Below are 27,774 nucleotides of genomic sequence, written 5' to 3'. Positions count from 1 at the left end.
ATTACCCTGTTTAGCTCTATCAACAGCAGCTTGCTGTCTTTAGCAGGAATTTGGGAGCGCTCCACCCGAAATCTGCTGCGCCACAGCGAGGAGGGGCTGCAGCCGTGCCCGGCAGAGGGGCTCCTCTCACCCTGCCCGCGGCAGCGCCGGCTGGCCGTTACCTCAGGCCCAGGTGCGGGGCGGGAAGCGCCCTCAGAGGGCGGCCGCTGAACGGAGAGCGGGCCGGGCGGCAGGACGGCGGCGCAGAGGATCGTGGCAGGGCGGGGGAAGAGGGTGGCAATCCCCTCCCAGAGGACCGTAAGCCACCGGGCTGCGACTTGCCGCCCCGCGCCGCCTTCACGGTCTTAAAGGCGGATGGATGTCCCACCAAGATGAGGTTCGCCCGCAGCGCGGTCACCGCTAGGGTCTGCCGAGCTCAAGCGAACCCCCGGAGGAGAAGCAGCACCTCCCCACCGAGGACGGCGAAACCCCACGACAGCGGCCCTCACCGCCGCCCGGCCCCGCGCCGCGCCGCAGAGTAACCCCCGCCGAGGCGGGGTAAGGCAGCCGCGGGCAGAGGAGCCGGGCGGGAGCGCGGCGGTGCGGGGGCCTGGCGGTGCTCTGCCGCCCCGCCTACTACCCCCCAACACACACCCCCACCCCCGCGGTGGCGGAAATGGCGCATGCGGAAGGAGCGGGCCGCCCGCGCTTCCGCGTTCGGAGCCCATCGCCGCTCTGCGCTGCGGGTGTCCGTTAACGGCCCAGCGTGGCCGCCGCTCCTGAGCCATGTTGCGGGGCCTGGGCAGCTGGCTGGGGCTGGAGCGGGCAGGCGAGGAGAAGCTGCTGCCGGCTGAGAAGAGGAGTAGCTCTGCGGAGGAGGAGGAGGAAGAGGAGGAGGTGGTCGACACAGAGGCGGCCGTGCAGAGCTCGGAGCAGCTGGACTCGGAGGCGCTCCTCAACCAGGCCAAGGGGCTCGGCAGTGAGTGTCCCATCCTTGTACGCTGGGGAGAGCAGGGGGGAGGCGGCCCAGCACCGTCAGCCCCGGGGCACACCCGCGCCCGGCCGGGCAGCACCCCGCCGGTGGAGAGCCCCCGGGACGGGCCGCAGCGGTGGGGAGTGGGGCTCCTTCCCTCACACACACACGTCGCTGCTGTGGGCTTTGTCCAAAGAGAAGGCTTGAGTGAAAGAATGGCCTCACTTGTTGGAGAGGGGTGTCGCGCCCAGGCGTCTTCACGCGGGGAGTGCTGCTGTGGGTCTGCTTTGAAAAAGAAGCTATGTATTCTTAGCAGTAAGGTCCTGTGGTGTGGTGAGAGTAGCATAGGATAGCAACTGGAGGAGGGAAGGTAGGCTGGATTTATGTATGCTTAGAGGTTAGAGGAGAAGTTACTAGTACTTACCACCGGCATTTACACCAAAGCTTTAGCTGAGCTAAACAATTACAGATAGGTTTTCAGATGAGTTAAGCATGTTTATTCTCAATTCAACAAATGGAAAAGAAAAATTGCTTTTCGTCTAGATAGCAGCAACTCCAGCATAGCTTGCACAGAGATGCAAAGCAGAGAATACAAGTTCATGAAAGGACCCAGAGACTCTTTCTTCAAAAAAAAAAAAAAGGAAAAAATATCCCTGAAGCATATCTTTTAAGATGTAAACGATAATTCAGGTTAGGTTAGCTAGTATGGAAAGCTGTCTTGGTGAAAAGTTTTAAAAGTCATTGTTTCCTGTCCTTTTCTATTTTTCTTTGTTGTGCAGCTCCTTTAAAATCATGTCTGCTAAGTGCAGTCTGTGGCAGGCATAACTACCATGTGTTTCACAAGATGGAGTTCTTCATGCAGCTTTGTAGTCTCTGCCACGGTTAGGAAACATTCCTATGCAATTGATAAAGCTGGAAGTTTGAAGTGACATAATTCTCTAATTTCTTCATTTTTCTGTATTTCAGAGATTTGTTTTAAATAGCAGTTACTGGCAATGAGAAATATTTTACTGCTCACAATTCTGTGCACTGGTAAGGAATGTTGCCTCACTGGAAATGAAAAAACATTAAAAAAAAAAAAAAAAACCCAAAACCAAAAAACTAAACAAAACAAAAATCTTCAGTGTTTAAAATATGACCCAAGTAAACGACTGCAAATGTTCCTTTCAGTTACCCTCTTTTTCAGAATTGTTACTAAATAGCGTTTCTCACTGAGAGGAGTCGTACACGTATAATGTACCTCACAAATTGGTGTAGGGTTTCTGTGATTTTTTTTTATAGGGAAGAAATGGGGTTCGATTTTGTTGAATTCATCTGTAATGAGGCAAGGCTGTAATTTGCTATAGGTAAGAATTCTGCTTTAGTATGGTACATTCTTAGATAAAATTAATCCAAAGTACAGCTCCACACTCCTTGCTAGAGTGTCTTTTTTTACTGGTGCTCTGAAATGCTAGATCAATCTCATCTGAAAGGTTATTCTGACACGGTTCTTCACTGTGCTTTGCCTTGGGCTGTCCAAGCTGCAGCAGTTTATCTGTGTAGTTTGGTCAAATACTTGTCCAGTTGTTGTAAAGCAGTCCTAATCTGTAGTCACTGAGTGTTCAGGAAGGAAAAAAGACTTTGAATTTCAGAGGAAAAATAAGTATTGACTGTTACACATAGAAAGGTCCAGCCCATAGTTTGCTCTGGAAGTGAGAATTTGGTTTAGTGATTCATTGTCTGTCACACTGGAGAAGATTGTGGTGAAAAGGCTTTTTTATAAAGATTTGCACATCATTGTTTTAACACATGATAACTCTAGAAATATCTGCATGACTAACAACCAGGGTAGCTGTGTGGAGACGCTCCCCTAGCACATAAAGAATTTTACTGGTAAAACTGAAGCCTTACGTACGTTGTTTTTTGGGGTTTTTTCCTCACATTTTACATCATTACAAAGGTTAGGAGAGTTTGTCAGTGTGGACTAATACTAGAAATATTGCTAGATATGTGTTCTTAATATGGGCATAGGTTTGTAAGAGGGAGAGAAAGTTTCTTGGTCACTTGAAAGGGGAAGTATTGTTTACCACTAATTCTATTTGTCTAAGGTGAAGTACCAACTCTTTTTGAAGTTTTAGAAGTACTTCAGTTCAGAAGAAGATTTGTTCTTAAGGGCAAATAAAAATGCATTTTTTTTTCCAACTGGTTCCAGGACTGGCCGAAACCACTTGCCCAACAATATCAAAACGTTGCTGGACAGTAAATGCTTCAGCACCTTTTGCACCTAAAACAATTGCATATGCGAGAGTTTACAGGGATACAGAAAACAACCAATACAAGCTGGTAGGGAGAAAACAATACAGTAGGCTGCTGCTTCCTCTGCTGTCATAAGGAGAATAGTATATGCGTCTATATCTAAAGTGCAGAAAATAGGTGGGTATTTTTACAACATGAAGCATGTGATGGGTTGGAAAGCCTGATAATGGGTATGAAAGATTCTAGCAAGTACTTGAAGAAACCTTTCTATGGCTTATAAGTAGAAATTACATATAAAAATGGCTTGCTTAAGGGCTGGCTAGACCTCTGCATATTTCAGTATTGATATCAGAGGTGATATCATAATGAGAGAATATTTTATATGCCAGAAAGAACAATCAGGTTTCCCAAAGGTGACATGAATGCTCTGAAGTAACTCATTCTACCAGTGGCTAACAACTGCATTTTAAAATAACTCTTTTTTTTTTTTTTGCATGTCAGGGTTATTTCTTACATTTCTAACTCATAAGGAAAGTGGAATCTTTGTGAGGTCTTGAGCAAGAAGTTGGGGGTTTTTGTTTGAAACGGAAATACTGGGGGTTTTCTAAAGTCCCCTGTATAAAGGTCAAAGTAAAATTTTGGGAATAACTAAAGCATTCTTACCATCTCACATGCTTTTCATTCTTACCAATGCCTCAAATATTTTTGATAGTTACTATGCAGTTTAGATCTACCATTACTACTTCTAACCATAGAATTAGAATAGAATAGACTGTTTCTGTTGGAAGGGACCTAGATGGTCCCTTTCGTCTAGGTGTCTTCCACATTTAGTCCAACTACTTGACTAATTCAGGGCTGACCAAAAGTTAAAGTGTGGTGTTAAGGGCGTTGTCCAAATGCCTCTTAAACACTTGACAGGCTTGGGGCATTGACCACTTCCCTAGAATGTCTGCTCCAGGGTTTCTTCACCTTCTCAGCAAAGAAATGCTTCCTAATGTCCAGTCTGAACCTCCCTGGTGCAGCTTTGAACCATTCCCAAGTGTCCAAGGCCTGGATACCAGGGAGAAGAGATAAGTAGATCTTTCTGCTTCCCCTCCTCAGGAAGCTGTAGGGAGCAATGAGGTCACCTCTCTGCCTCCTTTTCTCCAAACCAGACAACCCCGAAGTCTTCAGACATTCCTCATAGGACATTCCTTCCAGCCCTTACACCAGGTTTCTTGCCCTCCTCTGGACACATTCAGGGACCTTCACATCCTTCTTAAGCTGTGGGGCCCAGAACTGCATGCACTAATCAAGGTGAGGCTCCACATCTCGAGTACATCAGGATGAATACATCAGGACAGTCACCTCTCTTGGCCAGCTAGTTATACTGTGTTTAATGCACCCCAGATGCAGTTTGCCTTCATGGCTGCCAGAACACACTGCTGACTCGGATTAAGCCTGCTGTCAACCAGCACCCCCAGATCCTCTCCAGCCTCTCCTCTCCCCATTTATACTTGTGTCTGGCATTACTCTGTTCCCAGTGCAGAATCCAGCATTTCAACTTGTTAAAAATCATGCTGTTGATGATTGCCCAATGCTCCAATCTATCTAGATCCATCTGCAATTATTTTATTTACTATGGCACTCACCAATATCTTATCATTGTTTACACTGTAACTGTGGTCTTAAGTCATAATACAACTGTTCAAATGTAATAAAGTGCCTATGACAGTGTCATTACCTGAGGAAATAATACCAATGTTGTTTTAAGATCCTTTGTCAATAAACTGATATTTAATGTTTCTGAAGGTTTGTAGTATACATCTTGATGCTTGTAACTGCCTATGCCACATAGTTCTCTCCCTGCCACCTTTCTTTACTTTAGTACTGCTAATACAAAGAAATGCTGGTTAGTCTTTGGAAATACTTGTTACTGCTGGTCTGATGCTGAACATATTCAGGAAAGTAAGCCAACAGGGCTATAGCGCTTCTCAAGGAGGCTAAAAAGAGGAAGACAATGTGAAATAGAAAAGGGTAAACAAGAGGAGGAAGCTTCTATCTTAAGACTTTTGAAGGAAACTCAAGTGTTACTTGCCTGAAATTTTTCATGCATTTGCTGTCTTACTCCAGGAGACTTTATTGTGCATCTTGTTTTTCTTGAAAAAACCACACTCACCAGTTTTAATACTGCTGTTAAAGTTACTTTCCTGCTTAATGTCTCTGAAATGCTTAAATGAAATTAGGAAAGACATATTGCTTCAGAAAATTCATTGGAAAGCAGTATTTCAAGGACCATTAATTTGGTAAACAAGATTCATGTATAGAAGTTTGATTTACAGAAAGTTGTGATCAAGCATACAGTTTGATCATCACTAAAGAATATGAACTAGAAGAGGATAAATAGGATTTTAGGAATTCCTTGGAGGTCAGAAGCTGTATTAAATGATTTTGAAAACAGCCTTCAAGTAGGTGTCCAAATGATTAGAGGGAAAGGAAAATAAATCTAGTAAGAGAACTGGATGTAAAAGGATCATTTTTTCACATCTTTCTCTTCTTATCTGAAAGGTTACCTCTTCAATTTTGCCACTGCTGCTACAAAAAAGATATCTGAATCCGTTGCTGAAACAGCGCAGACAATAAAGAAGTCTGTAGAAGAAGGAAAGATTGATAGTATCATTGATAAGGTATTTATTTCTAGACATTTGATCTAAAATATGTTTGCTTACTGTTGTAACTTGGCAAATCTGGCATGTGATAACATTTCTTTAAGGCATCTCTCACTGGTGTTAAACTGAAATGCTGCGTTGTTGAAGGAAAAAATAATTATAGCAATTTATCAGGATTTAGCTTGAAGACCTGTGTGCTTTTCGGCAACTTGTTAAGCCACAGACCTCACTGTATAAAATTTGTATTTTGTGAGTTGTTTAAGTATTTGTTTCTAGCTTCATGGTTTCTTTCTGGTTTCTGCTTTCAACTACACAACAGCATTTGCACTGTTACTACTAGATTTTGGCATGCTGACTTCTAAGATAATTCTTCCATTTTTAATTCCAAATTCAATACAGGATGTTTCTGAACATAATTTTTTGATGAAAACTTGGCATCAACAGAAATGGAGAAATTATTTCAGCCAACCAGACATTCTAAAAATCATACTTAACAATTTTACAAGTCTGATTTATTGCAAAGGATATATTTCTTGAGCAACTCTTAAATTTTATTGTAAGGCAAAGAGTATCTTTAAGTCTAAACAGTCTATGTTGTCTGTATTTGATACAGTAAGGCAGTAAGTGTATATGCATATTATGCTAATGTTCAAATTATCAGCTAGGATTTTCCTCCCTTATATTTTTGTCCCCTGAACTTGTTAAACTATAAATACAATTTTGAAAGCGTGCACAGTAGTTTAAACTTTTAAAGGCAAAATCAAATGTTTCAGTAAAGGGAAATGTATGATTTATGTGGAACACCTTTCATTAACTTAGAAAAAGGGCCTCCAGGGATACAAGAACATGATTCTGCAGTCTATTTGAAAGCACTTTTTGAATGAACGTGAAACAAGAGGAGTGAATTTTTTTTTTTTCTATTGTGGTTCTCTAATTTTTATTTCAGACAATTATTGGAGATTTTCAGAAGGAACAGAAAAAATTTGTCCAAGAACAGCAAACAAAAAAATCAGGTAATGTATGCTTTTTTGCATAAACATTGCATATGCTAAAACTTGCTGGAAGCCGGATAATTAAGCAATATCTAAACCTAATCTATCAAAATTCTGTTTAATGAAACACATTATGGCAGAACTTTAGGTATATTATGGAATAGGAAGATGACATTTTTAAGTGAGGTTAGTGTTACATTATCTAATTGGTTTAGATTTGGTTTTTTAACCAAATTCAGCTTTCTGAAATTAACTCAAAGATCACAGCTAGCAAAGCTGATTTCTTATTGTTGTTTTGAGTCTTAAGCCTGTGTATTTATTGAAAACAGGCATGCTGATTATTTCTCTTTTGAACTTTAGCAATCATGTCACATTTTCATAATGAAATTAAAAACATAGGTTAGGGTTTGCACTATTGTATTTAATTAGTTTTGCTGTAGGTGTTGCTCTGCTTACATTAAAGGCATAATTGCTCTTTTGCATTCCCATAAATCATTTGCTTTATAATTATCTGTAATCTAGATCCGTCGAGTTATCCACCCATGTACTATTGACTGCAGTGGATCTATTTGAGACTTTAAAATAAGCACACTTTTTTTTTTTTTTATGTTGCATTTCAGCATTGGCTTTTATCTCCTTTAACATGTTACATGGATGCAATAATTTCTTACAGTTTGAGTAATTAGTGGCTCTACTGTTAATCTTGAAAATGAGCTGGTTTTAAATGGATTGTTCTAAAATTTTACATGCTGTCCACAGTTAATATTTTAGTCTGGTTTCTTCCTGCAAGATTGCTTATGTGATTGCACTTGTCTATATTTCTGTCTTTGTCGCTGTTAGTAAACTTTGTCATCTGTTAACGTATTTCTAAAAGTTTTATGAAAATAGGTAGCTAGATTGGCAAAAGAAAGAGTAACAGATGGCTTACTGAAAGAAGCGTTAGCATCAGGTGGGAATCCATGTGAGTGAAAGATCTTGCTGATGTCAGATGCATAGCCAAATAAGCAGTGTTAGTTAAAGTCTGTAAGAATTAACTGTTACAGATGCATCATAACGTCTCTGTAGGCTGAATTTGCATTGACAGTGAAGAGATTAGTAGATTTCTATACATCTACAATAGTTTATTTTCCTCTGTGTATAGCCTATAGAACTATTTTGGAAGTATCCGTGTAAATATATAAATCAGCTGTCCTCAAGTATGCTTATTCAGTGTACAACACGTTGTAATTTATAACAAATTTATAACTTATTTTCTCCATCATTAAAGAATTTGTGTCTTCTGGGCGTTAGAAAATTGATACAATAGCAAATTATTTTTAAAACTTAATTTAGACAAAGTTAACATGTTTAAAGTGAATCTAGATATCTCTATTTGCAGGCAGCTTAACCAGTTTTATAGGACTTCTTCAGTAACTAAGAGGTACAAAGTTGAGTGGTGCACACTGCAAAGAAATCCCCCCAGTTTTACAATAACAGAAATTAGCAATTATTTATGTATTTAGTTAGTTAGTTAGTTTACCTCTGATAAGCAAAAATCCATTCCTAGAGTTTCTCTCATGTTCCATGTGCTTAGTTTAGGAAAATTCAATGATGGCTTATTTTTGTTATGTTATATGTTACTTTAAGGTGGGGTTGGTTTGTTTATGTAATACATATGCAATTATTTTCCTTCTTTCAATAACAGAAGCAGCAGTACCTCCCTGGGTAGACAGCAATGAAGAAGAGACAATTCAACAACAGATACTGGCCTTATCAGCAGTAAGTATTTCATTTCCTGTAAGATTTAAAGTTTTCCTAATGGAGAGGTTAAAACTTCCTCCTTTTTATTTTTTTTCTTTTTTCCCCAAAGTAAATTTGGCTGGCATTAAATTATTTATTTTCAGTATCCTTTTTTAATGTGTCTGTCACTGCACTGATCATGTGCAAGACCGAATGGTTCTTTCAATACCAACTTGAGCCAAAGGAGATCCCCAGTATTACTGGGGTCAGTATTAAAGCCAATAACAAAAGCTTCGCAGCTTTGTGGTATGATAGAATTATGTGGGAACTGGGATTGCATTGCTGGTCTTGTGTGTGAAATATGATGTCCTTTTTCTGATAATCAGTTAATGACCATGAATATATTTTTCAAAGGATAAACGAAATTTTCTGCGGGATCCTCCAGCAGGTGTGCAGTTTAATTTTGACTTTGACCAAATGTACCCTGTTGCAATGGTGATGTTACAGGAAGATGAACTTCTCAATAGGATGAGGTTTGATCTCGTTCCCAAACAGTAAGTAATTTCTGCTGGTTACTAGCATAGAATGATAGAACATTTGTGGTTGGAAGGGACCTTAAAGATCATCTAGTTCCAACCCCCCTGCCATAGGCAAAGACAGTTTCCACTAGACCAGGTTGCTCAAAGCCCCATCCAACCTGCCCTTGAACACTTCCAGGAATGGAGTTTCTCTGGGCAACCTGTGCCAGAGGTTCACAGTAAAGACTTCTTCCTAATATCTAATCTAAATCCACGCATGTTCAATTTAAAGTCATTCCTCCTTATCCTATCACTACATGCCCTTGTAAAAAGTCCCTCCAGATTTATTGTAATTACTTTTTAATTACTGGAATGCTGCTCTAAGGTCTCCCTGGAGCCTTCTCCAGGCGAAACAACCCCAGCTGTCTCAGCCTGTCTTCAGAGAGGTGCTCCAGCCCCTGCAACTATGTATCCTTGTACTTCTGATGTGTCTGTATATATTCATAAATTACTCCTTGTTATTTTCACTTCCTTCAATTCTTTATGTATTTCCTCTGTATGTATTTTACATTTCCTAATTTAAAATGCATGAAATATTGCACGTGCATTGTGGTTTAGCAGTTGGAGGAAAAAACAAAAGTAAATCCATTAGGCATTCAAAACTAATAAGGACCTGTTGACTTAAGAACGGGAGAGGCCTGAAATTTTTCCGTGTTCAGTGTGCTAAATTAATTGAAAATTTTTTTCGCAAAACCATGGTAAATGCAGCAACAAAAATGCTTAGATCTGTTGCTGTAACTGACACCCCAAAAAGGTTACTAGAGAGAGTCAGAGGTCCCCTGGAGAAATGGTAAAAGAATGCATCACAAAACAGTAGCAATGCAAGTAAGAAAACCTGGTTTTGAATAGGCAATGGGAAAAGCTCTGTGTTGCAACTGCCTGCCTTTTAGTGGACCTAACTAAAAGATCCGTAAGGCCTTTGTCCCAACAGTTATGGCCTGTTCCACTATGGCTTTTTGATCCCAGCTTTATTCAAGTGCTGTTCTCCTTCCTTGTCCGGTTCCAGATGCTGCTCTTAAAGCTTGTTTCACAGCTCAACATTCTTGTTAAGTAGGAGTTCCCAACATTAGTCTCCTTGTCTAAGAATGGAAACAGGAAAGAAAACATCTTCTTTGTGAGCTTTTCTGTCTTAAGTCTCCTCCTTTTATATAAACCTTTCCAGCTCTTCATTTTATTTACCCCGTTCCCTACTGTTATTTGCTGCTGTCAGTCCTAAATATTCTAGGTCATCTTCATATCTGTCTCTGATGCTCTGTCTTCAGCCTCTGGTCATGCTGTCCTCGCCTATTCTACGTTGCTTAATAGGGTTTTTTCCTCTGTTCTTAGTCTCAATAGTCACTGTTTGTCTGAATGGGCAGGAAGGTAACTTCACTCCCCATGTAATTCGACAAGGGAGATATTATGCTATTCTGTTTTTCCAGATTATGTATTGCAGCATGCTGTTAAGCTTCTCTAAGGTCATAACATTATTATATGTTCAAGTCAATTGTAACTGTCTTGTAAGAGATCAAGAACTTCTACAATGATAGATTTTTTTAAAACTGTGTTCATATTACAAATTTCTTTTAAAAGTTTTTACTTAAATGGCAGCTATGTCTACTTCTTCCCTCTGCAAATTTAATTTTATTTCATTGCTAGATGTTAAAAGGAACCATATTTCCAAATGTAGTAATCAGATTTTGTTTGTTCTCTCTAGCGTAAAGGAGGAGGTGTTCTGGAGAAATTATTTCTACAGGGTGTCTCTAATTAAACAGTCTGCACAACTCACTGCACTTGCAGCTCAACAGCAAGCAGTAGGAAAAGAAGAGAACAAAGGCAGAGAAGAGGATAGTCAACTGAAAGGTATGGAAAGGATTTGTTTTAGCACAGCTCATTAAGTTAGTGTCAGGCATGCTGATGGTGTACATCAGGTGACATCGAATTTTTGTCCTGGGTTTCTTACTACATCGGGGCTTCTCGTGCCATACTCAGTGTTTTTGTCCAAATTGGGGAAAGAGGAGGCTCCTAGTGTTTTTAAACCATTTTCCAGTTTCAGCCAACTTTGTCAGAAGAGTGGAAATCTCAGGAGATAAAATTTTGTACATGACTTGTAGCAGCCCTAGTGGTCTCTGGTGTGCTTTTTTTTGACATGTCAAAAAGCACTAGGAGGTACCTTTGGTTCACCTGGTAAGACAGCGGGTACTAGCCAACCCAGCCAGCTGGCACACGGTTTGCTCTTAGCTTTTGCTTAGACCTCAGGCCAAACAGAAGTTAATGAGTGATACGGGGGTAGAATTATTGTGGTGGCGGAGGCAGAGACAATTGTAGGATGTAGAAAGTTCTACAGTGTATTATAGAAATAGAGGAAGATAGAGACCAGGAGGCTACCTGGGGTTCAACCTTGGGATGGAAAAGCCACTTCAACATAAGTGTCTTCAGTTACATTTATCACTTTATACAGATGATTTTTACCGACCCTCTTAAGAACCACTTGGCATTTTATCTGCATGTACACAAATTCTGCAAGCAAGAGTATATGCAGCTTAAAGAGTATAAAGCAGTTGTTGACAAAGACACAAAAAGTAACTAGTAGCTCACTAAATCTTAGCTTAAGATAGTATGCTCACCACACCTGGTTACACACCTGAAGAATCTTGGTAGGCTGGGTAGGCATTAGGCAGAAGGAGAAAGCCTTTGCTGCGCCTTGGAACAGGTTCTCGTATCCCCTACATCAAAAATTAGTCATCATCCATTAAATAGTTAATGCTTAAGTCCTGTTCACGCTGCTGGCCTGACTGACAGCAAACTGATTACTATTAATTTTATTTTTTTTCCCTTTTCAAATACATCTTTTCATATTGGTATTTTTCTTCTTGAGACAAGATCCCTATCTAGAATGAAAAAAGTAATATTCCAAGCACTGCTGATAGGACAGATCACTCCAGAATCTACTGCAGACCAAGAAGCACCAATTCTGACTTCTTTTATGCAAGACAATTGTCTGCTGTCTCAATGGACTATATACAGTCAAACATGGCAACCTGTCCCCATGTAGAGCAGCATGCTGTCAATCACTGAAACACTACTCATGCTATTTCAGGCTTTGTAAGCTTAAAAAAAACATGGCCTTATGTGATTGTATTACATGGAGCACAGAGATCTAGGCAAATCTATGCCAAGTGGCCACATGCCATGTGCACTCAAGAGGATGCTAGCCTTTGAAGAGAGTAACTGTTGCCAGCACACAGCAGTGCGCTGTTGGGAGCAGGGTTCCCTCCCTGAGAAGATTGGCAAAGACAGTATACAAATAGCCCAAAATTACTTAGGCGTTTACTATAATGATGTAATTCTTTTGCTTAGTATACTTCAAAAGAGTGCTTTAAGCAAAGGAGCACAGAACGTGTGTTTGGGGGTTTTTTTCTGTACCTTTAATTTAAAATATGTGCAGGTTAAAAAATGAAGTTGAGAATTGCATAGATAGTGAAATTTCTTACTGTTTTCATAGTTTTGTAAGCATGTTCTTTTTCTCACCATAGAAACAGAAGAGTAATAGAGAAACTGTGATACATGTGGAGAAACAACTAATCAGCTGTGGAAGCTGAGAGTTAATTTTTATCCCTCATGTAAAAGAGCTGAATGTCCTACACTAACTCTTTAATCGTAACAGAAAGCTTTTGTCTTTACTTTTCAGTGCAGACTGTATTTGGGCTCATTTCCTACTTACCTGGTCATGTCATTTGTGCACTCCCACCATATTCAGCTCCCATTTTTGTAACTTTCTGTGAGCAAATTGTGTTCACTGTTACCCTATACAGGTGGTATCAACTCAACAAATCACTAGATTGCTCATAATTTCATAAACTTTTGCACCTAAGTGGCATCTAAATACATTTATCTAATTTTGTTTCCTTCTTGTATTTCTTCACTGTTGGGGGGTTTTTTTAATTTTTTTTTTAATTTTATTTCTGTTCCTCTGGATATTTTTATTACATCAACTGATTATATTATAGACTATTAAAAGTAGTGACTGTCTTCTCCTCTGGTTTCTGTAGTGCCTCACAATAGATTTTTGAGAGTTGGATCCTTTCATTTAGTCCTTCATATAGAGGAAAAGGTTGCGTTTGGAAAGATTAGAAACATAAATTCTGCCAGAAGATACTTTCTTGACTGTTGCTTATAAGATTCTCTGAAGTCTGTTCGCTATCAGTTTGCTTCCCCTTTCCACTGAGCTTTTTATTTTATTTCTGTTTCTGCATATTGTCGCTTCAGTAAACCAATTTCAGAAAAGAAAAGCAAGCTGCTACTGTTGTGGCTGACTGGCAGGTCAAATCAAAGTTACTCTGTCATTAATTACAGTGCTGAGGGATTCCTTTATGCAAGCTAAATATGTAGTTAAATGGGCAGTCTTAAACTGTAAGTTTCTAGAGCAGCATAATCTCCTTTTTTCTCTCCTTTTTTTTGTTTTTTTGAACAGCACAGTGCTCACATTTGCTAAACTAGCTGTTTTACTTGAAGTGGCTCAGCTCTACAGGAGAGATGGCAACTGACCCTATTGAACAACAAAACTGTTGTCTTTGAGTCGGCCAAACCCTTGGAAATTGCCAGTCGAAGATAAAGTTGCTGGATAATAGTAAAATTACCATTGTGACTGAAAACAAAACATCCCTTCATCTAAATAAAAAAAAGCAGCACTGTCGTTTGACCTCTTGCAGATGTTTTAAAATTCAGAAGACCAGTACAGGATATGCAGATAGATTTACTGTCCTAATGTCTGTATATTTTGTAATGGCAGAGAGACATTTACCAGACTGTAGTAAATGCGTGTTTTGTTTGATTTGAAAATTGTATAGACTTGGGAAGCTCTGAATCATCAGTATTATTTTTGATTTAAAGAACCTTTTCGAAGGTTCAGTTCCCTAACTGGAGGTTAACAAGTAACTGCCTATTGGTAACTCTTCATAATGTTCAGAGTTTCTTCTTAAAGCTGACTGTCTATAAAACAGAATTAATTGCCTTCTATTTTTATCTCTGTCGCCTCCTTACCTGCTGTTTTCACAAAATAAAATTAGTATGGTTGATGTGAAAGTTAAAAAGAAGGGACATATGGATCTTTCCACGTTCTAGTGTAGAGACTATCTAAGATCTATAACAAAATGCCAAGTTCTAGTCCTTCTCCAAGTATTAGTAACTATTTATTTGGCAGTGGAGTTACCTCAGGGGCAGAGAGCACATCAGCAGTGGAGGAGATGATGCCAGGCCAGTAGAGCCAGCACAGGACTAATGGTATGTTAGTCACATCAGACTGGTGCATGGCCCAGTCTGATGGGCACCAAAAGAGCTGCTGTGCCACTTATGCATGAGAGCAGCAGATGGAGTTTGAAGCACCTCTCTTGCATGGTGCTTTGGACACTTGGTGCTGAACAGCAAAGAGTTAGTGCCATGTCCTACAGCCTGCCCGAACTAGGAGTGCTGCAGTCTATGTCTGTGGAGCTGGGTACAGTAACAGGTCCTCTGAAGACTGGGAAGAGAAAGGGAAGGAAGAGAGGATGAAACAAAAGTGGGCATTGAGTGAATGAGCTGTGTAAGCAGTGACAGCTACCAATTAGGGTATTATATTAATTAGAACTGATCTTAATTCTAAAAATAAAACCTGAAAAAAACGCCCCCTTCAGAAATTGCTGAGCAAGCAGGAAGGGTCCACCTGGGCACATTGCAGTAAGCAGAGCTGCAAGCTCAGAGCAGCTATGCATGTTTAAACAAACAGAACTGCTAAGGAAGCACTCCACCACTACCACAAGCTTCCCTGTATGTTAATTGTTCTTGCAGCCACCTGGCTCTTTATTGTGACTCCTCTATCCTGCTAGTTGCATGAGGAAAAACACTTGGATGTTCCTTTACCTGCCAAGAGAAAGATCTGTCCTTGCTTGTCAAGAATCATTGTCTTCCTAGCACCATGCTATTATATACAGAATGCACTGTGAGTTTTCTTAGGAAACTGGGATCAGCTTCTAGGGGTTGGGTTTTTTTTTGCCTGTGTGAAAGTAAGTAAGGCTGAGGAACGCTCTTCTTGTGTGCATTTAGGGGCATGCATACAGATGTAGTCTGGTATACCCAAGAGCTAACTAGTGCTCATGTCAGTGGTAGTACCCAGCCAGGGGAGTTTGGGAACTTATCGTGTTAGGCAGTAACTGGATTTCATAGCCAGGTCTACAGGTTTGTAACTTTAAAGATCTTGTGACCTGTGATGCAATCTGTAAGTATTCTACCTGAAAGAAGACATTCTTTGAGATTCTCAACTGTTCCTATTTACCTAGTTCTTTGGATGGTTTTGAGGGGTAGAGGGGTTCCTGTGATTTAACTTGAGAGTCATAATGAGGAAATGGCTTGCTAAATTTGCCCTAATTAAGAATAGAAAATGGCTTCTCTTCCATTTTGTTGTTGCAAATGCTTCCTCTATTGCTGAATTCAGCCTTTAACCACCAGGATTCCTTAAAACTTAAAAAATATTGTCTTGTACATTTAATAACTATGCAGATTAAATTAGATCTTTAAATATTTAAATGTAATCTACCTTTTTTTTTTCTTTTTTTTCCCCTCTTGATAGAAACAGTACGGCCAAAAACACCGCCTGTTACAATAAAGCCTCAAATAAAATCTCAAGAGGTAAAAATGCTGTTGTATTTTATCTGATATTTAGTATGTGAAACTGTTACTTATAGGTAACAGGGAGTTTGAGCAAGTTGTGCTATGAAGCCATAGTAATACAATATCTGACAGTCCTAACCTGCTGCTGTTCTGCTATGATACTAATTTTTAGTGCATACACTTGAAACTCATTTTCAAAAGAGGAAACAGTAGTTTATCTGAGTAATACTTTCAGTAGTATCCTGCACATTATAATAAAACATGTTTTCACTCTGAAGAGTGATATTTCCAAAATATTTTGAGTAGGTTTGTGCCATATTTAGACATGAGGAATGCCTTCATAAAAATATATTCATGTTCCATGTTCTGTCCAACTCTTCAGCACTTGTCAGGCTTAAGTATAGGAAATCTAAATGATACAATGTAATAGCAACATTATTTTATTGTAATGGCAAGAAGAGTTTTGCTTGATACTGCAAAAACTTTTAACTCGGATACATAATGACCCTTGTTCATTTCTGAATTGTAAAATCAGTGTCAGCAAACACTCTTGGCACAAGCAAAGCTGTGAGTTCACTTGCAAGTAATATTCAGTGGACTAAATTAAGCTAGAAAGATTTACAAAGAACAGTCTTCTCAATCTTACTTGTGTGTAGAGAACTGTTACTAAATTGTAGTCAAAATTTAGTCTTAGGTACTGTTTATTATTGTTCTTGGAGACTACAAAAACAGAATTAAAGTTAGGAGAACACAGAAAGGAGCCTAGGATGAAAAGCAGATCATTTTCAGTACAACTATCTAACATCTCTGTACAGAAATACTTTTACAGCTACTTTATGGGCTGTTTTTCTCTAAAAGTAATGCATTTGGTTTGCTTTTTTTGCTAATTATCTGAAAGGCAGTCAGTCACATAAGTGGTAGTATGCATTGGTGGCATTTTTTCCCCCTTTTTTCATAAGCTTATACAAAACTGTCTTACTGCAGGACGAGGAAGAGATTTCCACAAGTCCAGGTGTATCAGAATTTGTGAGCGATGCCTTTGATGCCTGTAATCTGAATCAGGAAGACCTAAGAAAAGAAATGGAACAACTGGTGCTAGACAAAAAGAAAGAAGAGACTTCAGTAGTAGAAGGTAAAGCTATTATTACGGTCTGTGTCTTAAGTAGATTTTTTTTTTCCGCCTTTTCAAAGTGAATGAAGTGACCTGCAATATATTGCAGAAATTAATGCTAACTCTCACCACAGTTGAACCATGTCTCATACAGAATGCTAGCTGTGAGGAATTTAAATCCAAAGAACCTTGTTAAGGTGGCTCTTTTATGAAACTGACAGTGGAATATCTTTTTTTCTGTCTACCTCCTCCTTTCCCTGCCTTCTCTTTCATAGGTCTTCATGTGTACAAATTTTTCTTTCTTTAATTGACATCCTATAGGTAAAGTACAGTATTTGAAAGTCAGGCAATATTTTCTTCTTGTTACACCAGCTAAAAAGGCAGTATCTGCACCAGACTGTGAGCTTGCCTCTGCTCTATGTTTGTCATGCATTTGGAAAAGTTACAATTTAAGAAATAGCTTTGAGAATGATGAGAAGAAATAAAATGGGGCTTATATTTAAATAATTCAGAAGAACTAATATCAGTGTAAAAAGCATAAAACCAATCTGTGATAATGTGGCTCTGGCCATACACAATGAACAGTTTACTGTGAAGACACTTCTATGTGTAGATGTTTATCATAATACAGTTTTCAGAATTCATCTTAAAATGTTTTGCATGTTGCTGAATCCTTGTTTTCTGAAATTGTAGGTGTTTTTTCCAATATGTAGCCAAGCTTGCAGAATTCTAATAAGTAGTATCAGTTCCTTGCATCTAGCTTTTTGATGCGTTTCAGTAAGTCATTAATGTGCAGTGTGTTGGAAGAATCTCAGCTGGCCATAGTGATTTGGACTATGGAATTATGTACCGTCCTATCTAGGCTGACGTACTAACCAACATGTAACACATCAAACACCCATCTCCTCCCCCGTACTCTTGCATATGATAGATAGAGCTAATTAAAACAGATTAACAACACGCGAATGCCTTCTGACTCATTTTTTGCCCTGAAGTATGAAATATGATTACCTGTAACACTGATTAAATGAGCCTGCCTAGTTACAAATGTCAGCAAAAATAATACCTGCTTCTTTTTCTAAATTACCCATAGTAATTGATCTTGGGTTTGGGGTCTTGGTTTTGTTTTGTTTTACTCCATAAGAGTAAATCTAACAAACTTACGAACTTCATTAAATTTTTGCTGGGGATTTAAAAGTACAAAGGGAGATTTGCTTGACAGTAAACTGAAAGACCAGGAAATGAGCTTGCAAGGGGACACTTGTTTCAACTAAGCTACGTATTTACTTTTCGTATCTTTTATTATAGTACACACATGAGAATGTAGACTTCTATAGTAATTAATTCCTATTTGTGGTCAGTAAGATGATGAAATGTCTGGTCTTGAAGTTTCTTTAGGTTTTAAGGAGAATTGTCCATGAAGTTCAGGGAATATGAGAGAGATTGAGTGCAAATTCATCTACTTTTATGTAAAGAAGCCACATGCTATATTATCAAGTTAATTCTTACACAGTATTTATCTCCTGTAGAAGAAACTGCTGACTGGGAAAAGGAATTGCAACAAGAGCTTCAGGAGTATGAGGTGGTAACAGAATCAGAAAAGCGTGATGAAAACTGGGATAAAGAAATAGAAGAAATGCTGCAAGAAGAAAATTAAGCATTTTCACAAAATCACTACAACGCTAAGCTTCTTCTGAGGACTGATGTGGATTTCTGCTTTCATATTTTGCTTATGAAATATCTTCAAAAGACATAAAAATCTAAAATTGTTATAATTCCATATGGGAATACAACCAGTATTTCTGTTCTTTATGAGCAGTTTCTGAACTTCTACATTCTTCAAAAGAAAAAAAAAGAGGAGACAGACACTGCAGGTTATATGTCATAATTAAAACCGATAACATTATTACATGAAGCAGCAGTTTAGTTTGGGGCCATTTTAGGTGGTCAAGAAGCTCTGCAAGGAGATTTCTAATCCTAAGAATCTCAAGCTTTTTATCTACAGCCTTCTGTTTCAGATGTAAAAATGGATGTTGTAAGTAACTTAGACCTTGATAATAACTCTTTCCTTACCTTTGCACTCTGATCCCTGTATAATCTGTAAATGTGTACTATTTTTAAGGTACCTGTAGCTCATGGCTTTCATGTGTATTTAACTTCTTTAATGTATGTAGCCAAAGAGTTTATAGAAAACCCTATTGAATAACTTCTGATATTTTGTTAAACAAAATACTAAATCAGACTCCCAAAGAAGTACTGATTAATTATCAATCAGGTATGATTAACTGGCAAACATTTAAGCATTTAAATAAGAACAATGTTGTTAACTGCTTGAATTAAACTGTTGTTTTTGTTAAATCATAATATTAAGATGCTACCTTTCCCCACAGAGACATACGGTTTAATGCATTCTTTCTTCACAAGATTGTTATGTATCCATTTCATTTTGCTGTCTGAGTGTAACAAATTAAGTGTTTCTCTTTATTTTAAGTGCTGAAACATTTATGTAAAAAATTTGACTGATTTGGACATCTTTATTAAATACTGTAGATATGTATAAAATTCATTCATTTGCTTGGAGGAGGGCAGAGTGAGAGACAAACATACTTGACATTTGGACAGGTTTCAAAAATATACTTTTGTCACCATGTGTCAGACCATGTGTCACCATGTGTCAGAATTTAAATAGAAAAGTTTTCTTTAAGAGACTTCTTGATGATTCTTAGACATCTGGATGTTTCCTGTAGTTTTACCATTAAGTCAGTATCTATGTGTATAAATGAAAATATTATGTTCTATTTGTCATCTGTTTCATAAACTTCTGTGACAAAACATTCATGCAATTCCAAATATGAAGGAAAAGTGGATAAAATTAAGTAGGTAGGAGCCATTAAGACCAATTGAATTATATAGGTATGTTACATACAGTAAGCTCTGTCTTAATGACATAATTCTACAGGAAACTTTTTGTAAAGAGACTGAAATTATCCAGCCTCAGCTGTAACTATTCAGTCAATATTCATCCCATGGGAACTGAAAAGAGCTAAGTAGGTTTAGCTGCTATTACTGTAAGAAAGGACTATTTAAAATTGTGTTTATTAGCAAGTTGGATGGAAAGCCCTCCTGTATTTCTCATTGTGCAAAATGAATTGATTTAAACCTGCATACATTTGGCTTCTCCAGTTAGTTTCTTTATTACCATACACTTTCTCAACTACAAATCATCTTGAGCACAGTTTGTGGTTTTTATAGTGTTTTTCACTTTTAGTTAACAGATGCAAGTCATGCTAAATAAGTACTCTAGGAGCTTTTTATATCTGGGATTAATTAAAGGCTGCAAAAGTTGAAGCTGTTACGCTCATAAAAATCAGACTATTCAAAGCTTAATGTTTACTCCCGACAAATACAACTGTTCACAGATTTAAGCTGGAGACGTTAGGATCTGTCTATGTACAGTTTGACACACCACCTTCTAAAAAGACAGGTAGTTCTATTCTCATAGTGGCCAATCTTCTCTGGATGTCTAAAAGCTCAAAATCATTGCTCCAAATGTCTACTTCCTTAAAAACCAGCCTGATAACTGTTAGTGTTTTCAGATACATGACAGGATTATTTGCATGGGGTCTGTACATCAAGCCTTACATTTCTTTTCATGTGAGCATAGCATATATGATGGTTATAGCTCTTAAACTCCATCTCTCATAAATGTTGGCTCCTACATATAAAACCTTCGTTTTCCAAGTCTCATGAAAAGCAAGTATGTAAAAACAAAAAAACAAAACAAAACCCCACTATTTAAATTTGCCTTTAAAAACAATAATGTAGCAAAACTGAATCTAACTAGCTTTGATATTTAAAGTCTTACCAAAATCATATTAATACTTTCAAATCTGCATATCTGGTTTTAACCTGGAAAGCTAAAGTAAGTTCTAGGTACTCCTGCAGTTTTCAGGGCTGTCCCATGCCTTCCATTTAGGTCAGTGCTATGCATGCCTCTCAGTTTTTACTGTGCATGATAAGAGGGAAAGTGTCTGCATTCCACTTGTCACATGAGATGAACACAGGTAGATCTCTTCATGTTCATGGTGAATTTTGTAGGCCTTTGTAGCCCAAATGTGTCATAGTATTATATCTCATAAGCATGTATGCCGATGTTTTCTTAACATCATTCCAAGTGCTGCGATGGTGCAGCTGCTAAAATCAATGACAGATCCAAAGGAAACCAAGAATGAGTGTTAAATAATACCAACCTGTGAAGACAATTTAACTGAAATGCAGTTGTTTAAAACACTGAGGAAAAGCAAACAAACAAAAAGATTGCTGGCAAGTCTTCTTAGAAGAAGCTAAACTTGCAGATTTTGGAATTAACCCTTGAGAAATAGGGAAAAGATTGCCCAGGAATCATTTAGGTTAGCTTGGAGCAGTACTAACAGCTTTCTTCTGAGACACCAACATCTCTAGTTAATCTGTGCACCGAATCATCCTCTTCAACTATTAGTTTACTAGTCCAGTTGGTACTAGTTCAGATGTATATGGAATTTTTGATTCACTAATTTGTTTGGAGAAGGAACAAGAAGAAAGATCATAAAATCCTGGAATTAAAGAAATGTAATAAAATGCTTCCCTACATTTCGTAGAAGGTGCCCCTGCCCATGGCAGGGGGATAGAACTAGGCAATCTTTAAGGTCCCTTCCAACCCAAACCACTCTATGATTTTTACTTGTTCATTTACAGCTGTTCTCTAAACAAAGTTAACCAAAGCTTTCAACTTCCTGAATTATTTCAGTAAACTTTGAGTTTATTTTATCACTTCAGTTGGGTCAAAAAGCTGTTTTTTTTTCTCCTCGCTGTTTAGTTATCTTGGTGTTTGTTTTGTGGGGCTATGCCTGTAGTACTGAAGCACAGAATGTCAATTTTAACCTCATGCATTTGAGGTTTTAAAAGAATAACCCCTTGTACAGGAGTGTCTCACGTGACCATGAGATGCATCCTTGAACTGTTTGCCACTCATGTATTATTGACTTTTACTTTGCAATAGGCCTTACATAAAAGGGAACAAAGCGTGCCTGGTTACTTACCAGCATGCTGCCAAGCAACAGCAGCCCCACCAGGCCCTCAGTCCATGTGCTGTACCTAGAATCTGGTTGTATGACTGCCATGCTGAGAACCACACTGGTAATGGCCTGCCTTTTGATTCAGCCAAGGTTCAGAAGATGTATTGTCTGGCCTGATACTATACAGCTTAGTAAGTGCTGAATTATACATCTATACTAACAACAGTACAGCAGCCTAGCCTTAAGTCATGTTATCCGCTAGTAGATTTTTTGTTCCAAACTACTCATTTTCAATGCTTTTTTCTGTTGCTTTAAATGTTAGGGGGTTGAGTTGTTTGAGTTTTTTTCAGATCAGTGTTCCAATTTTTTTAAATAAAATGGCGAGTAACAGTGAATTAATTTCTTGCTATATTTTCTTTGTATTATAGTGAAGTTAATTATTTCAGAAAACAACAATTCCTACAAGAACAGCAGAAGACATGTATGGCTTCGTTTTCTTCTCAGTACAGCCCAGTATTGGCTCTCTATATATACATATGAAGACATGCACATATATAAATACAAACCTGCATCTACTAATGTGTCTGAATATATTCAAAAAATCATAATGTCCTTTTCCTTTTCAGCGTTCACTTTTAGGTAGATACTATCACGAGAGGAGGAGCAACCAAAATAATAATCATTAGTTTGTCACTGTATCATTTTTAACGAGACCGTGCTCTGTAGAAATTATCTAGAAGAATGAATCACTTGCTTCATTTCTTAAAAGCCTGGTGTTCATCCTGGCACAGGTTGGGAATGTTCTCCTCTGCTAATTCAGGGATTCATGAAGCTATGACAAACTTCTCCAGATACACTTGGGGAGGTATGCTTAATCCAAAACTACACAGGCAGAAAGGTTACTTTAGCTCTGTGATTCTGACAAAGTAGGGGAAGACAGAAGAAAAGTGCAGTTAGTTAAGGGTTACATATAAAATTAGAAAAAGATTCGATGCATGATTTGATATACGATGCTCTAAAGAAAATCCTGTTTAGTGTGTAGTTGTTTACTTGTGCACGTGCACAATACCTTCATGCTGCACTTCTTTTATTTATTTGTTCTCTTAGCTGTGGCTTCCATACTCAAATGTGAAGGTTTCAGAAGCAGACACAGCTCCTGCTTTTCTGCATTTCCTATCTTTTCCAAGGAGAAATGGGCCAGTTTACCTCACAGTCAAATAATGGCCAGAGAATAGACTGATTACACCCAGCTTCTTGTCTCACTTCAGAAACGTTTTAATGCTGGCGATATGCCCTTTCATGACTTTGATGTCTGCAATTTAAACATCAAACAGTTTTTCTTTTGCTGTATCATCACCACCTTGCATCCTGTATCATGCAACAAGACTTTCAAGCCCATTGTGTGTTGTATGGATGAAAAGTGCTGCTGTAAGAGCGTTACTGGGATGGAGAGGAGCCTCCTCAGACATTTAATGTGGATGTGGTGTCAAAGAATTAGTAGGCATGTGAATGAAACCATTGCCTATGCAGGCAAAAATACTGTTGCGTAGGATCTTTCTGGTGGAGGAACGTTGTTACCAGACACACTTCGAGTCTATCTGGCTACAGATGTACTAGTCAACTGATGTGTCTGAGCATGTGTTGAAATCTGAATGCCTATAAACACTTAGAAAGAGCCCTAAAAATGTTTCCCCTGAGCCACCGAGCAATCTCTCTGTTGGCTTCTTGCCACTGAGTTATTCCCAGTGGAACTGGTGTGCAACCCAGCTTTGGAGGCTGAGCATCAAGGGATATCATAAGGAACAGTCTGCATCCCCTTGGCCTGGATGCCAGAGGACAATCACTGGCAGATTTAACTCACAACAGCAAGCACAGCCTCTGGTTTGGGTGTCCTGCCTCCAGCCCTGGCTGGTGTAAACAAGGATGCAAGCAGGGTGAGGGTAAGCAATGCCAGGTTCATTGGAGCCCCAGACTGACCGCCTGCCTCCTCACAGTGAGCCACAGCTTGCTTCAGACCCTGGTGGCTGGCATCTCATCCAAATTCTCTTTCAAAGTACATCTGCACAAACCTGTAACTGGCTATCATTCTTAACCATACAAATGTCCAGTTCCTTTTTTAATCTAGTTCATTACTTCATTGGTGTGTGGTAATTAATTTCTTAATGTGAGAACGGGGAAAATCTTTTTTTATCAGTTTCAAATGTGCCACTTTTTGTAATTCAGCTGAATGGTGCGAGACATGGAAAACAAAATAACCTAAATTTCCTTTCTTTCCATCATGTCCCACATGTTACTTTCCTGAGCCAAGCAGGTAATTTCAGACTTTTCATTCCTGTCATATTTTAATGACGGCATTTTCCCATACACCCATTAATTTCTGACAGCTTTTCTCAGAGCCCTTCTACCTTTGGAGTTCATTTTACGGGAGGGAGGTGTGATGTGCAACAGCACATAGGAGAACACACCACCCAGCTGACGCATGCTGGTTTTATTTTCTCTATTACTCCTCATCCCATTCCACGTGTACACCAACACCTTGTTTGGTTTTATTTCTAGCTGCATGTTCAGCAGTACATGTTTGCCATATTGTCCACATGGGGCCCCAGGCAATTTCCTCAGTAGCCATCACTGAATTTTAGGATCCTGTGAAGTAGAAGAGTGCTGATTTGGGCTGGGGTTTTGGTTTGTTTGTATTTTTCTGTCTCCCTCCTGTCCTCATTTTCGATCGGTCATTCTGTGAAAAGTAACATTGGAAGAATTATGGTTATGGTTCCTACTCAGTACTGGGGGGGAGCGTTCCAACAACAATTCCGTAGTCCAGAGTTTCTTGAAAACTCCTGTGAAAGCCATTATCATAATAATCATGAGAAAAGGACAAAATTAAATTTGGTGCTGCACTTCAATGGTTTCCTGACTGCACCGCGTGTTGTAACAATGCTGTAAGAAAAGAAATACAGGCTTTATTTCACAGTTTCTCAATTGTCTGTCTTTGTTTAGAGTTTTAAACATCTTGTTCTAGTTGTCACCCTACTGATGTGTTTCTAAAAACATAACAAAGCAACTCATTTTTCACCAAGTTGCCTAGGAGTGCCCATCCCAGTGAGGGCAGTGAAGTAGTTGAGAGCGTTCATGAAGTTAAGACTACTCTTAAGTATGGTAATAACCACGTAACTTGGATGTAGTTCATAAAACTAGGTTACCCTGAAAATATAGAAAGTCAATGACTAAGGATTCTTACCAATGGATGCTTAGTTATATTCTAAATAATAATAAAAACCACCCTATTTTTTCTCAGATATCATCTTCTTGCCTGTCAAAACATAAGAGTACTACTTCTGATGCCCAATAATTAAGTGGCTTCTTGGCACCAGCTATTTGGGTGGAACATTTACTTGGCTGCTCCTAGTACATAGTCCATGACTGTTCCTCCCTTGCACGAGCAATCTCCAGCAAGGTCATGAGCAGGGCACAACTGCAAGTAAGTCCTCAGCCTCCTGTCAGTACGTGTATTTACTTGCAGGAGTGAAATATGAATTTCCAGTACTGTTGACATGCACTTTGCTGGTAAGTGCATTTCTGAGAGAAAATAGTTCACAAAACTCAAAAAGACACAGCAAGAGAAGCATAAATACAATAAAAAATACTACAAGTATTCTTTTTTTATTCATTCAGTTTCACATTTGTGGTGTTCACAGGACAACAGCACAGTGACCAATCGGTGCACCAGAGATCCATGACCGAGTTTGGAAGTGAGTGGTACTTCTCTCACTAAGCCCATATCAGCTACCCTCAAAACCCCCTAAGCTTCTGTAAAAACTGACTTAATAGGAAGCAGTATCTTTCTTCATAAAATAATCATAATCAATCTGTACCACAGAATCGGCAGAAAACCCCCTGCCAGTTCAAGTGTGAAAATGTTTACTACTGTTTTTGATGAAATCTTTGTCCCCCTTGACAGAATGGCCTCCTGCCTGGTTCTGCTGCACGACGTGCACTAACCTGTCTGGCACTCAAATTCACCAAAATAGGCCTTACAATGAATTTTATCACAGTGAAGGCTTATAGCCTGCAAGAACTCCATGGGTCTTTATTCTGTTTTCTCTCAAAGTAGCTCATACTTGTAATTAATCTTCCTTCTATTCCAAAAAGTGCCTATCAGGGGAGGGGAAGGAGAATGCAAGAGTTAATTTATGTTTTACTACACATATAAACATTCCAATAATGCTTGCGAGAAATTCAAAGCAACCTTAAAGCCCTATTTATGGATTGCATGAGCCATCCTGGGATCAACTGGAGCATATTTGCATGGATCTCTTGCTACTCTCAAACAGAAGGGATGTGTGGGCAAAATCCTAAAGTATCAAAATTCTGCTGGGAGAGAAGAGGGGCCCTTTTTTCTTTTTCCAAGAATTGTACCAATATTATGCATGTTTATAAAAGAACAAGTGTTATTCTGGGGCAGAAAACTTCCATCTAAAGATTGGGATAATACCCAAAAATGTAAAATTATTTTTCACCTTGAAATTATCAATTGAATAGGTCTGGGAAGTATAGATTTAGACTGTAAGGGCAAAACAATTCAAGCAGGTACTGCCTCACAGAAGCTACTTTATTCAACACAAACATCCACTCCACCTATTCTCTGAAGCAGTAAGTGTTTAAGGAGGTTTAGAGTGGTACTTTTATTCAGTAACTCTCTAAAAGAACATCAAGGTTCCCCTTGTATTATAAAGAGGTTAAGTTTATTTCCCCGGCAAGCGGGAACATCTGTATTTCCAGGATGTGTGCTTGCACATACTAGTGCGCAGTCCACAGAAAACCAAGATCCACACACACCCAGAAAACCAGTAGTGGGTTCAAAGGCTTGCATGCATGCCTCAGCAGCTTCATTCTTCCCTCCAGCATGTGCTGTCATCCTTTCTCCCACCGAAGCAATGCTTAACTCCGCAGCAGCCATTCCTCTTGCTGGAGCCCTGTGGAGAGGAGGCGGCCTGGCTGAGGTTTGGGCTGCAGCAGCACATGGCTACCTTCACAAGAAGGGCTTCTGCATGACTCCAGGTGGCTCCCCAGTCTGTGCCGGCCTAAGGAATCATGGAATCATAGAATCATTGGATCCCTGGTTGGAAGGGATGTCAAGGATGTCATCTGGTCCAGCCTTTCTGGCAAAGCATGACCTAGAGTAGATGTCCCAGCACCCTGTCTAGCCAAATCTTGCAAGTGTCCAGCGTTGGGGAATCCACCCCTTCCTTGTGGAGATTATTCCAATGGCTGATAGTGAAAAATTTTCCTCTTGTGTCCAAACAGAATCTCCCCAGGACTAACTTGTGCCCATTACTCCTTGTCTTCTGTATATAACTCCTTGTAAAAAGGGAGTCTCCATCTTCTTTAAACACTGGAACATGCTGCTAAGGTCTCCCCAAGCCTTCTTTTCTCAAGGCTAAACAAACCCAGTTCCCTCAGCCTTTCCTCATAAGCCAGGCTTCCCAGCCCTGTGATCATCTTTGTGGCCCTCCTCTGCATTCTCTCCACATAATTTTTGTACGGCGGGGATGAAAACTGAACACAGCATTCCAGGTGTGGCCTGGCAAGCGCTCTCTCCACAGTCCCGGCCTCGGCCACGCTTGCACACAGCAGTTCCTGGCGAAACCTCTCTTCCCAGCCCAGTTTTCCCTCAGGAGCAGCATCCCCGCGGCCACCGCCTCCCCCACCGGCGGCCCCGCCCCCCGCCCGGCTGCCCGTCCCGGCGCCGCCGCCGAGCTGCCCGCGCCTCCCGAGCCACGGCAGAGGCACCAACAGCCGCGACGAACGCGGAGCGCACACACCGGCCCGCGGCGACCGGCCGCTGACACCGCCGCGTGCCG

The 27,774-nt window shown here is 39.5% G+C and overlaps 2 protein-coding genes and 1 long non-coding RNA gene across 10 annotated transcripts in view; 1 reads left to right on the top strand and 2 right to left on the bottom strand.

Annotated features, from left to right (window-relative positions):
* Nucleotides 1-656, bottom strand: part of CTPS2 (CTP synthase 2) — a 65,088-nt gene extending 64,432 nt beyond the window's left edge. For 2 of the 6 annotated variants that reach the window (XM_030477745.2, XM_030477746.2), the window contains exon 1: nt 6-252. The gene's annotated coding sequence lies outside the window, so the exon portion shown is untranslated. Of the gene's footprint in view, nt 1-5 lie in introns of all 6 variants that reach the window. The other 4 variants (XR_003990309.2, XM_030477741.1, XM_030477740.1 and 1 more) reach the window with 4 other exon arrangements.
* SYAP1 (synapse associated protein 1) lies at nt 249-23,582 on the top strand. 3 transcript variants are annotated; one of them, XR_003990310.1, is made up of 10 exons: nt 249-958; nt 5,735-5,853; nt 6,782-6,848; nt 8,512-8,585; nt 8,961-9,100; nt 10,821-10,966; nt 15,708-15,766; nt 16,733-16,880; nt 18,389-22,104; nt 23,021-23,582. XR_003990310.1 is itself a non-coding variant. In XM_030477754.1 (9 exons), the coding sequence occupies exons 1-9, from the start codon at nt 766-768 to the stop codon at nt 18,514-18,516; spliced, it is 1,074 nt and encodes a 357-aa protein (XP_030333614.1). In that variant the 5' UTR covers nt 254-765; the 3' UTR covers nt 18,517-21,142. The 3 variants fall into 3 exon arrangements, 1 of the variants encoding a protein (XP_030333614.1); XR_003990311.1 differs by lacking the exon at nt 23,021-23,582 and having other exon boundaries at nt 18,389-18,894; nt 21,898-22,524; XM_030477754.1 differs by lacking the exon at nt 23,021-23,582 and having other exon boundaries at nt 254-958; nt 18,389-21,142.
* Nucleotides 23,583-25,542: 1,960 nt separating this feature from the next.
* On the bottom strand, nt 25,543-27,229 carry LOC115604539. Its single transcript, XR_003990312.1, has 2 exons — nt 26,750-27,229; nt 25,543-26,065 (listed from the first exon to the last, which is right to left on the bottom strand). It is a non-coding gene; the product is annotated as an uncharacterized LOC115604539 (long non-coding RNA).
* Nucleotides 27,230-27,774: the final 545 nt, after the last annotated feature.

The sequence above is a fragment of the Strigops habroptila genome, chromosome 2 (assembly GCF_004027225.2).
Source record: "Strigops habroptila isolate Jane chromosome 2, bStrHab1.2.pri, whole genome shotgun sequence".
Classification (NCBI taxonomy): Eukaryota; Metazoa; Chordata; class Aves; order Psittaciformes; family Psittacidae; genus Strigops; species Strigops habroptila.
This window is presented reverse-complemented; position numbering and strand designations above follow the sequence as displayed.

Bases quoted from the DNA above. Each gene is read 5' to 3' on its own strand.
- SYAP1 (XM_030477754.1), top strand. From the start codon at position 766: ATGTTGCGGGGCCTGGGCAGCTGGCTGGGGCTGGAGCGGGCAGGCGAG. The intron at 10,967-15,707 runs GTATGGAAAGGA...CCCTCTTGATAG, and splicing joins AGAGGATAGTCAACTGAAAG to AAACAGTACGGCCAAAAACA. The intron at 16,881-18,388 runs GTAAAGCTATTA...TATCTCCTGTAG, and splicing joins AGAGACTTCAGTAGTAGAAG to AAGAAACTGCTGACTGGGAA.